The following is a 14,888-nucleotide window of genomic DNA, read 5'->3' as shown; positions in this document are numbered from 1 at the left end:
CATGACTACCCTTTTCCTGTTCAAATGTTGTCTTTGTTCTTGTTTTCTATCATATTATAGGCCCACAATGAATCAGAGTGGGTCATACAGTGGCTAGCATTGTTGCCTCACAGCAAGACGGTCACCGGGGTTTGGATCCCGGTTCGACTGAGCGCCCTTTTCTGTGTGGAGTTTGCATGTTCCCCTCATTTGCACATCCCCACAGTTAATTGGACACTCTAAACTGACCGTTGGTGTGAGAGTGAGACCAGCTAATGGCAGCCTTAGACTTGATGCATGGAAGACAATCAATGACCTGTAGGCACAGTTTAGCCTTGTTTCCACCAAGCAGAGGTAATATTATGCCATAACAGCACGACACAACTTAGCTTGCCAATAAATACCAGTATGAACGCAACACTCTAAACAAAGGGTGACAATCGAGGAGAAAAAGGCTGCAGGCTGTTTGAAAAACGCACAGCTGTCTTCCCCCCACTGTCACACACAAGTCACCATTCTCCGTCAACCAGTCAATGGCTCCACCCTTCAGGAGGCGTACCATCGTGCTTTGTATCCCAATGGAAAGGTGCCAAACACTGGGATGGAACAGATTGGTTATTTTGGTACCCTTCTCAACGTTGGGACAATGGAAATGCAAATAAATGCATAATGTACTGGACTCAACCCAACTGCACCGCTTGGCGAAATGGGACTCGTACTATTTGACATCTTCAAAGGAAGATTAAATGCAGATGTATCTTCTTAATAAAAACACAGGAGCAAAGCACAATGAGAAAGGATCATGACATCACACAGACAAAATGTGCATTCCTCGTATTATTGTGGATTATTCACAATAATCTCACTGCTGCTTTGTTTAAAGAAGCTTGAGGTTTGTCGTAAGAACACAAACCGTTGCAATGCCTTGCATTCAGAAAATTACACGCACATACACGAACATGATTGTAATGTGTTGCCCGTGAACTTGAACCCTGTAGAAAAGCGCCACGCGTTGAGATGCGTGAACTTCTCAGGACAGCTACAGCATCAGATTTGGTGGTAAAGAGGAAATTCCTGTCAGAATGAATTTTTTGCAGGTTCCCACTCTTGAAATGTCTCAGACATAAAGGTCAGTATAAATCACAGTTATTCCTCCCGCTCATAAACCAGGAGGAGCTATTTTACAGTAGCTGTCTCCTCATACGTGCACTAGAGCAGGTGCAACCACACACGCACTCTCCAGATCACACGCGTAACACCAAACGTGTGTGTGTGCAATCAGGAGAGCGTGCATGTGTGTTTGTGTGTGTGCTTGTACAAACACATGCTCTGTTGCCTCAAGCTCACCTACAAATCTCTGCAGTGACACTTTTTTGAAAATCCACTCTTCCCCTGCTGTCTTCAAAGCATCTAAAAATTCCCCCCAAATCTGCAGCAGAGTCCTAACTGAGCGGAACAGTCATCACATGCCATCGTTTCTCAAAACAGCCACCTTGAGGCTGTTTGACCCACCAAAATGACTTCTTTACACTGAGAGTGACACAATTAAACAAAGGCATTACCATGGCATTTAAACTCTTTTTTTTTGACACCCTCTGCAGTTTTTTTAATTTGCACAGCCAGGAAAAAAAACACTACGCTCTGCCAAACTTTTCCTAGCACTGTGTTGGAGAAAAAGCTGCAGCCATAATCGCACCCAACACGACACAGATCAAACTTGTATAACTGCATAAAAGGTCAGCGTTACATTTAACCCTGCACTGGCCCAACATCATCTGGGCTCTGGTTCCTGAGATACAAAAAAAATACAAACTGTTAACATTTATAGCAGCTGCATGTGCAGAAACACACACATGTAGCTATAGACTAAGGATGTTTACTGTTAGATCAGAGAGGGTTTTTCTCCCCTTGTCTTTCTTCCAAACTCCATCTCTCTCCTCTCTTCTTTCTGTATACCTCAATCTCTCTCTGCCTTGCTGCGTCTGCCTCTAAATCCTGTGATACACAGACAAGAGTTTGTTTTGGCTTTGCCTGTAGCCTCCTCTGGAGCTACCGCTGTCATCCTGAAGTGACTGACTGCCTGTCTGACTACAGCAGCGGCCGAGGATGACTCTGGGATATTTGAGCTATCTGTCTGCCGGGCTGGCTGAGACTTTTCTTACCATAGCGCAGGAGTTCTGTCAATCCCTCGACAAGTGTAACAGATGCCATTTCCCTTGTTTGATTGGATGCCTTAAGGTTGCTCCTGTTGACTTGCCAGGCTTCTGTAAAAATAAATGCTATTCCGCCTGCATGCATCAATTCAAAGGAAAAGAACAATAACACACCTCATTGATTTTGTCGAGGGCACGTACACTATCCGTTGCTACAGTATGTGCAGCTATATTTACCAATTACATAATCAAAAGTAGAAGCAGGTCACCAAAGAACAGTCTTCTGTAGAAACACTGAATAATTACTGTATGTCAATTAAGTAAGTTTTCTCTTCTTTTTCAAAATGCAAACGCCGACTTTGTGTATCACAGTGTAATGCATGGTTCATCTCTTTGTATAAGAAGCAGACTTCAAATCCTGGTAACAGCAATTAATCCATTAATCCGTCCAACAACTTAAATTACAGTAAATGTAAAAAACAAAAAAAAAGCAAAACCACTTAAATTTTCCATTCCACACAAGAGACTTGTTTACATCGCGACACAGTTGTTACCGTTAGGGTCATAAACACATACACTTACCTTATTATATGTCCAACAGCTGGTCGACCTTGTTTTACTGATTTGTATATGTATTTGATTCCATATGCATACAGCTGGAATCAGCTTTGTCTGCAGTTATTGTGATAAAGTATTACTTAAGTGTCAAATGATGACATTTCTGATTTAACCCTTTAACACCGAGCGTATCGCAGACGACACGTTTGTGCGAGCACATTTTGCATTACTGCATTTACACGACGGTTTATGCTATTGGAAACATTCCAACAGTTTCTGAAAGCTGAGAAGTTGCACATCAAACCCAATACGTGGTTATTACGGTCATTTTACTTGCGCTGTTGCAAGAAGCCAGCAAATCGGTGTCTTCGTCACCAGAGTGGAGAGTTGGAAATCATCCATGGTTTACATTTTTTTTAAGACATTGAGACTAAGACTCAAACAACTCAAACAATTGTTATTTTAAATAGGTTTTATACTGTTCAAATTTCAAATTTAGCATGCAAAATCATGGTTCTCATTCAGCAACAGTGTTTATTTGTTAAAAATTGTTAACATACTATTTTAACATGCAGTAAATTATTATGTATATATATATATATATCTATAGATATATAGCTATATAGATAATAAACAACTGCCAGATATATGAAAAATGGGCAAAAGCACTCGCTGGACATTTTCTGGCCCTTTTATGGTTAAAAAAATGTCAATGAACCCAGTCAGTACAACTGTGTCTTGTTCCCGCTCACTCCTGCATTGCTGGAGTTTACACACAAACACATGCTCAGTCAGGTCTGATAGTTTTGCTTCCCAGAGCCCGTTATCAGGTCATGTATAAAACATTAAAATAACATTTTACATTTTTGTTCACAAAGACTGAATAGTGACAGAATCAAAACATCAAATAAATCCCTAAAAGATATGCACTACAGTGGTAAGTATTAAAAAGACTTTTTAAAAAAAAACAAAACAATGGTGGCACATTGTTCTAATCACAAGCAAACATACAAGAAAAATGATGATAGGATTCCCATGATGTTAGACCAGGATAACAGTGCATAAATTCACAAAACCACATTATTCATAATTGGAGATGCTTACTGATGAAATCCAGTCATAAACGGCATCAAAGTCATATGCAGCATTTGGGAAATGAAGCCTTTGAGTACTTATGACCGCTAATATATCAAATGAGGAACAATTAAAAGGCAGTTATTTTGCTTGGCTTCACCAAAAGTGCACCCACTTTGTTTCACTCCATTTCTTCTCGTCTTTTGTCTCTCAGCCCCGGTGCCTCCTCTCATATTCGTTAGTGGATGTACTCGCGCAAACACACACACTAAGGGAAAAAAACACGACGTATCCACCCCACATCGCTCATTATCGACACATCAAACAGCCTGCAATTAATGTTGCCGGAGGAACAAAGCAGTCCATGATTTTCTCGGCGGTCGGCATCCGACAGCGTAACCTTATTGCTAAATGAACTGCCGCCGTGACATTCATTAGAGATGGATTATGTCTTACTCATTGCCACTCACAATGTGCAAGAAATTTGTCATTTCAATGAGTCCATTTAGAGGGTGAATGTGCGATAGGTAGAGGTGTAGAGAAGAAGGGGGAGAAGAATGAAAGGTCTTTCACTTCTTGTAAGCCACAAGTGTCTTCCTTTAGATTTTCCTACTTTTCTCACTTTTGTTACTTTAGCATCTTTATTGTCCCTACTTTTGCTTCCTCCTCTACCCTCTGTCTCCTTCCCTATTCCCTCTCCCGTCTCTCTTCTTCTCCCTCCCTTCACCCTTGTTTCTTCAATCGTGTTGTTCTTTATTCTCTCTCAATCTCTTCATCTCTTCCATTTGGCTTTCCTTTCTTCTCTTTTCACCACCCCCTCCTCCTCCTCCTCATCCTTGCCGCCTGCCCACTTTCTGTCAATGTGCAGTCAGGTCGCCAGGAATAGGCCACTCTAAGCTCCAATCACACAGGAGGTGTTGAAACTCCATCACCTATAAATTGCGGTGGAGCAGTGTGAGGTTGAATCTCAGGTTGATGGGAAGAAATGATTATAGGAGAAACTTTGCTCAGCCTTTCCTCCTTTCCCCTTACCTGTCTTCTTCTTTTTTTCTTCCTTATTTACTGCTTTAATTTTAAAATTCCCTATCTGCTTTCCTGCTATTCACTTTTCACGCTTTTTGATAATGTGCTTTTATATCCCATTCTCTGTCTGTTGGATGAATTGGTTAAATACTCAAAGGCATGTTCAGGTCATCACTAAATCGTAGACTCAGTTTCTTACTTCATGTCCTATCTCTGCATATCTTCACACACACCTACTATATTATTGTTAGTTTTGAGTGAGTTAGCGGATTAACTTGATGGGATTTGAAGGCATGTTGCAGTGTCTTTGCATGTGGAAAACGTACAGGCGTCGTTTTAGCATCGATGCAGAAAGCCTAGTTTATTTATACTGAAGAGGGTGTGGAATTCACTGGTGTCGGCCTTGAGCTCACCGCGGAGATGATATGCAATATAGAGGCAAACAAACAAGCTGGAATATGTCAGTTTTCTAAACTTAGTCTCATTCAGTTGCACGAAAAGCAGCGGCGCATAGATTTCCATGGCAATGTATTCTGTGTGGTTAGCCTGATCCAGACCAGGCACAACAGCAAGAATGTGTTGTTTGTGCTGCTCAGTCATTTCAGTCAGATGTCACTCTGATCCAAAATTAACGTGATTTACAGTTAGTCATGATCATATGCTTGTAGTTTTATGAGCCTAAACTATTACAGTGTAATAATGAAGCTCTGATACTTGATACATACTACATGCTTTCTGATGGGAGAGAGTGTTTCAGGACAGCTTGAATCCCCTGGTGGGGAGTTATATTCAAATGTGGAAAATTCAAACAAAGACACTATCTACACTAACTGTATGTGATAAAGTCAGTGGCACATGCATTTGTGATATCTTTGGATGTCGATTAACCGCTGCAAAAACGTTATCTTCCGTTCAGTTGCATTCAGCTGCGTGTGTGTATCTGCGTCATTACCTCGTTTATGAAACCCTAAAGTTTCAGAACAAACAGTTCAGCCACTGCTGAGAAAAGAGTGTTGTATTGTTTTCCTGGGCTCTGCGAAGCGGATCGGCACTTCCTTAATTTGATGTCGTCATCAAAAATCCTCACCACTCCTCTCACCACCGTAGCGCCTCCTGGTGCTGGCACTAGTCCGGGCACATCCGGTTGCATACATTCAACCGCAGAAGAAGAAGAACTACTCTCGTTGTAGCTGCTGAGATGCAGAGCATCCACTGTGCCAGAGGGGGAGCTGTGTATTTGAGAGCTGGCCTATCTATTACGTCACTTCCAGGTACCTGGCCAATCACAGGACAGTGACGAGAGCGTCAGTGAGGAGATATTTTGATCGGCTCGTTTGCAGCGATTAGGAGGTTTTTAACCATGAAAACAAGTTAATATATGTAAGTAGACCTCCATAACTAACATATATGTTTGATACAAGCATTCTATGTCACCTTTAAGTAATGTCCTGCAGCTTCCTAGCTTGAGAACATACTCATTTCCCTCGTCTACTGTTACAAACACTGTATTATTATGGCGCCTCTAAGTAAATCTTAAAAGCTTTTGAAAAGAAACTTGATTGGTCTCTGCAGGGGAGATATGATGAATGTCGTGTAGGAGTATCACTTTGTACTCCTTTAATTTTGCCTTTCGGAGTGACTGGACAGAAACACGCAGTTTGTCAGAAATGTGTTTAAAGCAGGCATATAAGGCGGCTTCGTGATAGGTCCCTGGGAATCACACCCACTTGCTGGGCAGTTTGTGCCAACAGCCAGATACCACGGACACGTGTTTGCTCACACGCAGGCAAACACGCACTGAACACCCAGCACATTCTGTGCAGAAACAACCCTCAAGGAGCTCAAGCGCTTGCTCAATGCACATGCCTGCATTACCGCCACATGTCCCACTGTAGGCCTTTTTGGTGACTAGATATCAGACGCTTCAAGGATGATGAAGAATGTGTTGGTGGAGTCTGGAGGAGGTTATTTTCAGTTAATACAAATGACATGTTTAGGATTACAAATGAGATAGACGTGCTGTTAAATTCATTTTCTTTTTTACTCTTACGCTTACTGATGTGAAGTATTGTTCATCTGTAAGGCACAGCAGGTGCTGATGTGAACAAAAACTGAGAAATGTGGTGAATGGGTCACTCTATTGTTGTGGGCAGAGCATGGAATCTCACTTCAGTGTGAAGTGGTTTGCCGCTACTATACAAAGTTGATGAAAGACAGATCACGTTTTAGGGAGGAGTGGTAATATCTTAGCTGGTGTGTTCATGGAGATAAACCAAACTTTAGAACAGAATATAAAGTTCATTTAAGTTGGATTACAACATTTGGCATCATTTCATTCTGTCAAAAGCAGCAGTATAATGAGCCTCACTAATGATCCCTGCAGTTTGTTCAGGTTCAAAGGATATTTTCCACTCCTGGAGATAAAAGCAGGAGTAGATAATAAAACTATTCTCAATGGTGGACCTTCTGCAAGGTTTGGTAAATCCTGCGGATGATGTCAGATTGTAATAGCTTGCTGTCATCTCTGCCATCTGTTGTCTCAGTTGACCTAAAACTGAGGTCAAAACTGCAAATAGCCGTCAGCAGACAGGAGTTGTGACGTGTGAACAGTAAATGGGAGAAAGCAAATCAGAAGGCTGCAACACTCCAGGGACATCTCATTAGCAGTCACATTAATACAACTACACCTATCATAACACTCTATAGAGCTACCGCTGAAGCCCCACATGTCTCTGAAGTTGGGATTAATATTTTCCTTGAAAAGGTGAGTCTTAAATCCTCACGCAAAAAATAATTTTGAGTTAGACACAACATCAGCTAAGCCCAGGTCCTTCCAGACAACACTGAATGGGACATGGTGCATTAATCGGTTCCCAATCTTATCTTTTTATGAAGTAGTTTTATTATTTCTTGGGCAAAAGAACACAAAGTGCCCTTTAACACAACAGCTATGGATAAAAATGGCACAGCTCTGGTAGCAACCCCCTCCCCGGTTAACCATCTGGCTCTGCCGTCTACCAACTCTTTTCCATCACCAAGTCTGTTAGACTGTGCAAAGAATTACTCCGACATTCAAACTGCATAATAACTGATGTGGAAGGGGAAGCGGAGGATCACTGCCACACTTATACTCCATTGACTACTAGCACAGTGGCTCTCTGCTGCCTCAAAATCGCAATGCACCAACAATGCACCCCGACCACACCTCATTTTAAGATCAACGCACCCAGGGGCACACTGACGAGCGCAGGTGCATTTGCTATACCTGCATGGCAGGGGCGCTGTAAAATAGAGCCCTCGAATCGCAGTTTGCATCAAGCATCCTGCACTGGGTCCGCTAATTATTGTCTGTGATTTGTCTTCTGAGAAGCATGCCCTTATTAAAGTGATATTTTACAGATCTCCATTATGTAAGCTAACAAAATAAGTCTTTTCTATTGTTGGCTGTTCAGATTCTGCAAGAGTGCAAGTCAGCAAGAGCATTTATATATATATATATATATATGTATATATATCTATATATATATATATACACATATATATATATAGATATATATATACATGTATGTATATTTTTTCAGAGTACATGTTGGAGTACATAGGTGGCAGAAGACTTTTGCTTTCACTTGCAACCCCTTTTGATAATCTTCAAGAGATTCAGTGCATCCTCAAACAGTTCCTGTGTCTTTTTACTGAATAATTGATAGTGTTATTTATTGAGATGAAATGTCAACATTACATTCCATGAACAGTGACATGTTAAAAAAAAAAAAAACACTATTGCAAACATGAACTGAACCCAATTCGCTGCCATTAACAATACCATTGTTGAGAGCAGTGATAAAGGGATGTGCATATGTCAGTCAGTGCTTAAGATGAAATGTATGGACTTTTTTTATAAATAGCATGTGCTCGAGTCACTTCACGTGTAACGACACATTCTCGTCTCATCTCTTATCGTATTGTGCATCTGTGATTTTGCACACACATGCATGTCGCCATGTTCAAATATGTTAATGTCTCTGTGTATGTGTGTGTGTCTCTGTGTGTGTGTGTTGTGTGTGTGTATGTGTGGATGTTCATGTGTTGATACCACTGTAGGAAGCTGGCAAAGAAGCAGAAGGAGACTGCCAGCAGCTCCACTCAGCAGAGGGAGATGGGTCCAGTCACAACAGCTGATAAGAGCACCACTAAAGTCAGCACCCTGCACAAAGACGACCCCTTCTCCACCTCAAGCCAGGACCTCAACGGATTCAGTAAGTTGAAATGGTCTGAGGCTCTGGCGTCAGTCTTCATCCTCAATCTACCCACTGCACCTGCCACCACCTTGAATGTTCATCAGAGAATTTACTTCCAGTAACTAAGTATACAGTATAACAGCCGGGGTAAAGTAAACAGCAAGTGTTGTGCTGTGCGTGAAAAAAGTCATTCAAACAGTGTTGTCTCAGGTTAACTTTCTTTTGCCCTTGTCTCTACTTGGAAATATGCATACGCTATTTGTCTGTGCCATTTATCATTTTTGTCAGATTCATTTATTCAAAGAGTGGACATCTTATTTCATAGTAAAAACTCTCCATATGTCCCCCCCACATCCTCCAGTATCAGCAGAGCTCTGCTGTTTCACTAACCCCCATCTCACTTAGTGCTGTTGTAATCATTTTCAACTCTGTTCCTTCATTCCTTCTTCCTCTGTGACGCCTCATGCACATGCAAGTGCATGAATGCAAATTTTTGCATCTGTGTCTTTAACTGTAATCTCATGAAAGTCACCCTGCCCACATGTACATGACTTTGTGGGTTCAAATTCCCATCTCTTTGTAAAAGTGTGTGTGTGTGTGTGTGTGTGAGTGTGTCCAGGGTAATTAAACAGGGTATCTCAGAAGGGCATTTTTCTCTTGAAAATGTCAGCTTGGCCTTTTGGGAGTGCTTCGCTGTTGAAAGCCAGGGGTGCTGGAGAGGGACTAAGTAGCAAGCTAATGTCGGCCATAATTGCTACACTCTTCCCTTAACTGTCCACTCTGCGATTCTGACGCACAATAATGTTTTTGCATTGGAGGCACTTAGGACAGATCCTTTTTATCTGAACCCTGAGTGTTCAATAAAGCTGTGATATTTAAAACTTTGAAAATGTCTTTGCTTTCAGATAGACTTGGCCACTTAGTTGGGAATTTGTAACCCACAGATACATAAAATTCGATGCGTTTCTTCTTGACCTTGGAGTTCAGACTAAACTTTGCTTTTTGATTTTTAGACTTACTAGTGGAGGGAATCGCCAGAGACGCCACGATACAATATCACCCCGATATAGTACAATACGATCATGATATTGCAAAATCGTAATATTGCAATGTACTTTTTATGTTAGTTCACAAAAAGGTTGCCTCCCAACTCTACTACTAAAATTCTAACTGCGACCATAAGTGACAATTTGAGATGATTTGGAAGAGAAAAACATTCTTCTCTTTCTTTCAAGGCAATGTTGACAGACCTTCCATTTGGCCAAATAAAGAGTTTGGGCATTTCTATTTCTCTTTAACCTCGAGAATATGTGAAATAGAAATAGTTTTTTTTTTTGTCAACTGATCAAAGTTGGTGCAATGTACTAGTCTCTCTTTCACACTTGATATAGTTACATTTCACGAGGGGCAAGAAGCAATGCACACACAAACATCATCATCGTCACGGATACAGGCTTAGCGCTGATGCTGACACAAGGTGGGGGACCCAGTAATATCTGTGTCATTGCATTGTCTTCACAGGACATTGCTGTCAAAGCAGATTTCTTTTAGTATGCGGGTACATTCCTCACTGTATTAAAGTTGAGCCTCTTTTTGCAGGACATTAACATGCTGCATATACGGTGTCGGTACGCATGAAACGAGAGGGATTTTATCACAGAAGACGAGAAAACATGTTGTGTTTGAGGGTATTAGAGGAGGAGGGCGGGAGGGGGAGATCAGAGGAGGGAAGGTGGAAATAGAGAGACTATCAAGTGATGTGAAGATAAAACTTGTAGCGAACTTGGCCTATTGTATTATAAAAAAAACAGGAGAACAAGAAGAATATGATGAATGAGAATTACGCTATAAAGGGTTGTGAGTAAGGACAGGACATTATCATCACAATTAGTTTTTTCAGACAGTAAAACATCAGTATGGGCCTATTAGCCTCCACTCTTCTCTATCTTTAAAATAGACTTTTTTTATTTTAAGAACTGGTTCATACTATATACATTTAAGTGACACTGGCACCTATTTTGATAAAATCCAATAAATAAAGTGACACAAACTATTGGTCTGGATTTTAAGACACTAGGTCTTCTTAGTGCCCTTCAGAAGCTAATGTGCTGGTAGTCATCTTCAACAATTCTAAAAATGGGTAGAAGAAAAGGATCTCTCATAAATATGATGGAGTCAAATCAAACCACTGTCATGATGATGATGATGAAATTACTTAATTGTGCTTAGTCAGCTCAAGCAGCGTGAATGAGTGCTTGAGCTGACACACATTTCAGTATCTGACGACTCCTCCATCCTACCACTTACATTGTGACAGGGAGACAGATGCCTAAATTCAGGTTCACATCAGCGGCTGTCGTCAAGGAAAAAGATAATGATAGTAATAATAGTAATAATGTCATGGCATAAGTGACTACCTCCACTCTCCGCTTAGTGTTTTACATTAAGTAGTGACAATGGGTTGGACCGCAGTCATGAATGGTTTTAAAATGCATCTCACACCACCAATCCCTATATTACCAAGATGTGGATTAAAATAGATTAAGTGGTAGACTATAAATGGACTATCGCTGTAAACCCTATTAGCAGAACTCTGTCGTTTTAAGTTTTATCAGTTCCCTTAATTGTTTTCAGTTCATGAACTTCCCAGCCAATCGTTTTCGTATACATATTCGGATTGTGTGTTACATGTGCTTTTTTGAAAATTAAAAAGAAGATCATAACTACATTGTCAGATAATTGTGAGTTGGTTGAAGTAATCACGTCATGAGCTCAGACGAGAACTGGCAAGTTCAGCCAATCAACAGTTGTCTGAATATGTGCTTATAAACGTGAGCTACTTTACAGTGTACGGGGCAAAAAAGACCAGAGAGAGATGGCGAAAGAGAAATGGAAGGAAACTGGAGGTTTAGGTAGCGAGACAGGAAGAGGGGAGGGGAGACGTATCATGTCATCTGCTCAGTGAGTATGAAGGGAGGTGGAAGGAGAGCTCTTTTTAGTGAGAGATTTTCCACTAATGGCCACCAGCTTGGACCTCTGCTACTCTGAAGTACATAAAACATGCACACTTAAAAAAAAAATCACTATGCATGAGTACTAAATTATGGCTGAAAGTCCATAGATGAATGCCACCTTTTTTTTAGTGAACACACACACATAAAGAAACACACCATCTTGCTGCAGGTCCTATACTGTAGATGAATGTGTAGGCTAGCTGTGATATCTGTTGTGGATTATTTAACAGGCTTAGCCAGCATATAATACATCACAGTCAGTCTCACAGCAATCACTCTAGGTTTTATCTTATTGGTTGTGTGTGTGTGTGTGTGTGTGTGTGTTTGCGTGGGTGTGGGTGTGTGTGTGTGTGTATCTTACATATCATTTATTTATAGACTCCAAGCAGACTGTGTGTGTTTGTGAGAGATAGAGTGTATCTGCAGGGACATAGAAGCCATCAGTCACTGTTAAAGAAAGTAAACCCTGGTGGTGAATCACATTCATACACAATGATATATATCTGCTCAGCTTTACTGTTACTGCTCTATACGTTTACTATTTTGTTAGGTTGACCTTATTCCCACAGTGGCCATTTTAAAATCTGATCAGACACTGTGATGGGTTTGGGTGTAGCAGGAGAGTTACTAGTTTACTAAACATAGCTTCACCCTTGAGGTCTTTGCAAAAACATCGCAAAGAAACCAGAGCACCAGAGCAGGCTTCACACACACACACGCTCAGCTGCTGGGGTGGAATCAGGGAAAAAGTTAGCGAAAACTGCTTTGAAGCTTGATTTACGCACAGCATCCCACTTAAGCTCCATTGCAACCCCCTCCATGCGTTTTATAGTTTACTTCTTGTGGGTTAAATGTTTGAACTGTACGTCATCAACAACACTCGTAAGGATTGTTTAGCAGCCAGTGTGTCGGAAAAGGAAGCTCGGGGAAAATAAAACGATCCGAGAAAATAAAAGTCGCAATTTCACAGGGCAGAAATTCGTGGCCCATGTGAATGCCGCATTGTCGTGTTCGAAAACTATTTCCAATACATTTCAATAATTGTTCACACCAAATTCAAATTCTGTAAGTTAAAAGAGATCATCTGCAGTGTTTTTGAAGTAACTTATTTCCACAAAGCTGTGTAGTTCCTTGACCTCAATAAGTCATTCTTGTCAGATGACACCATGTTCTGGACATGAATCTCTGCATAAAAGGCAGACACAGTCCAGACTGTCTTTGTCTGTGGTTTCCCTCATGGTGAAAGTTAGCACTTCAGGCCCTTTTTAACCTTCGGAAAAGACTCGCCTCTTCTCCTAACACCACTAGTACCTCAATGGTAGAGCAAGTCGTGTGGCGTGAACGGCAAAACAGTGTAAAGCTGCTTTGTGTGGTCATCAAGTCTAGAAAAGCACTGTATAAATACAAAAACATGCCTTACTTAGTCCTTTATTTGGTCTACTTCTTTACCTAGTCTCCTGCACTTTGTCCAATTAAACCTTCTTAGCTTAGTACTGATTTCACACTTTCCCACTGTACTGAAGCGTCTTATAAATGTACAGTACTTTTCTTCTTTCTCATGCTATGTTACTCATAATTGGTCCATTCCACTTTATTTTTTACTGTAAACGTAGTCACTGATGCGATTTTAATGCATGTTCACTGAGAACAATTTAATGCTTCAAAATTCAATACCCGTAGCAGTGATGGTGCTGTTAGTGTCACTGGATATTTATTTGTGCTGTTGAATTGTGTTGACTATTGATCTACTTTAGTGTTGTCATTGTTAACTGTGTCCTATGATGGCGTTTTGTAAAGATGATTATTCAGGTCATTGACCTTTTCGTCTTTCCCCTGTCCTTCCGTTCCTCCCTCTTGTCCTTCTTTTTACTTACTGCTACCATTACCTTTCCCTAAACCTTTCATTGTCTTTCTGTTTTGTACTCCCCACATTCCTGTTTCCTATTCTCTCATTCTCTGGTCTCGCTCTTTTCCTTTCATTATTTGCTTTCTCCATCAAACTCTTCCTCTCCCCATTACTTTTCTCCTCTGTCTGGTCGTTGTCATCATCCCTGTCATTCCTCTCATTATTTCCACATATCTTTTCATCCTTTTATTCCCCCCCTCCCCAACATCTCTGTGCATCCGTCTCCTCTCCAGCCTCCCCCTCTACATGTTCCTTCTCCATGCAGGGAAGCAAGACACTGCAGAGCAAGTCCCTGCTGAACTCCTATTACTCAGGTACGCACTGAAACGCACACACGCACATGGGAAGTCTTATTGCAAATACAAAAGTGATTCTGTGTTTTAACAAACATACATAAAGACTTTCAAATGAAAATTGACTACAGCCACAATTGTGGAATTGTGAATTGTAAGTAATATTTATTTTGCAGGATATCTCTTACTAAAGTGTTAATGTTCCTCTGTTCTTCACCTTGTTTTATTTCTTTATTTTATTTCTATATATTTTAATCTCTCTTACACATGTAAGTTCATATTTTACCTTAGTTTGTACTTGCATTGTGTCATGTGTCATGTTTATGTCATGGTTTGTGTGCAGTGTCCAAAGAGCCAGTACCAGCGACAACCTCTATAGGTGAGTAAAACTTTTAAACTTACTGTATTTATTTGTGTGTGTGTGTGTGTGTGTGTGTGTGTGTGATATGAGAGACAACCAAAACAAAATGTGGACAGCCAGACAGGCATATGTCATGTGTTGTTGGCCACACTGACCAGTCCTTTGCAAAGAAGATGGCCCCTGGGTGTGTTTTACGTCGCAATCCCTTTCAGGGAGCTGCTCACTCATCATTTTCCCACCACACCTCCTCTAATTTTTTTTTTGTTTTTAATTATCCTTTATTCAGCCA

General features: G+C 40.8%; 1 protein-coding gene across 8 annotated transcripts in view; it reads left to right on the top strand.

Moving 5' to 3' along the window:
• Positions 1 to 14,888, top strand: part of ptprt (protein tyrosine phosphatase receptor type T) — a 216,343-nt gene that overhangs the window by 146,501 nt on the left and 54,954 nt on the right. For all 8 annotated transcript variants that reach the window (XM_044023698.1, XM_044023695.1, XM_044023697.1 and 5 more), the window contains 3 exons: positions 8,889 to 9,043; positions 14,179 to 14,259; positions 14,582 to 14,617. In XM_044023698.1, the coding sequence (XP_043879633.1) occupies positions 8,889 to 9,043; positions 14,179 to 14,259; positions 14,582 to 14,617 (272 nt within the window). The remainder of the gene's footprint in view (positions 1 to 8,888; positions 9,044 to 14,178; positions 14,260 to 14,581; positions 14,618 to 14,888) is intronic.

This window comes from Solea senegalensis, linkage group LG4 (assembly GCF_019176455.1).
Source record: "Solea senegalensis isolate Sse05_10M linkage group LG4, IFAPA_SoseM_1, whole genome shotgun sequence".
Taxonomy (NCBI): domain Eukaryota; kingdom Metazoa; phylum Chordata; class Actinopteri; order Pleuronectiformes; family Soleidae; genus Solea; species Solea senegalensis.
This window is presented reverse-complemented; position numbering and strand designations above follow the sequence as displayed.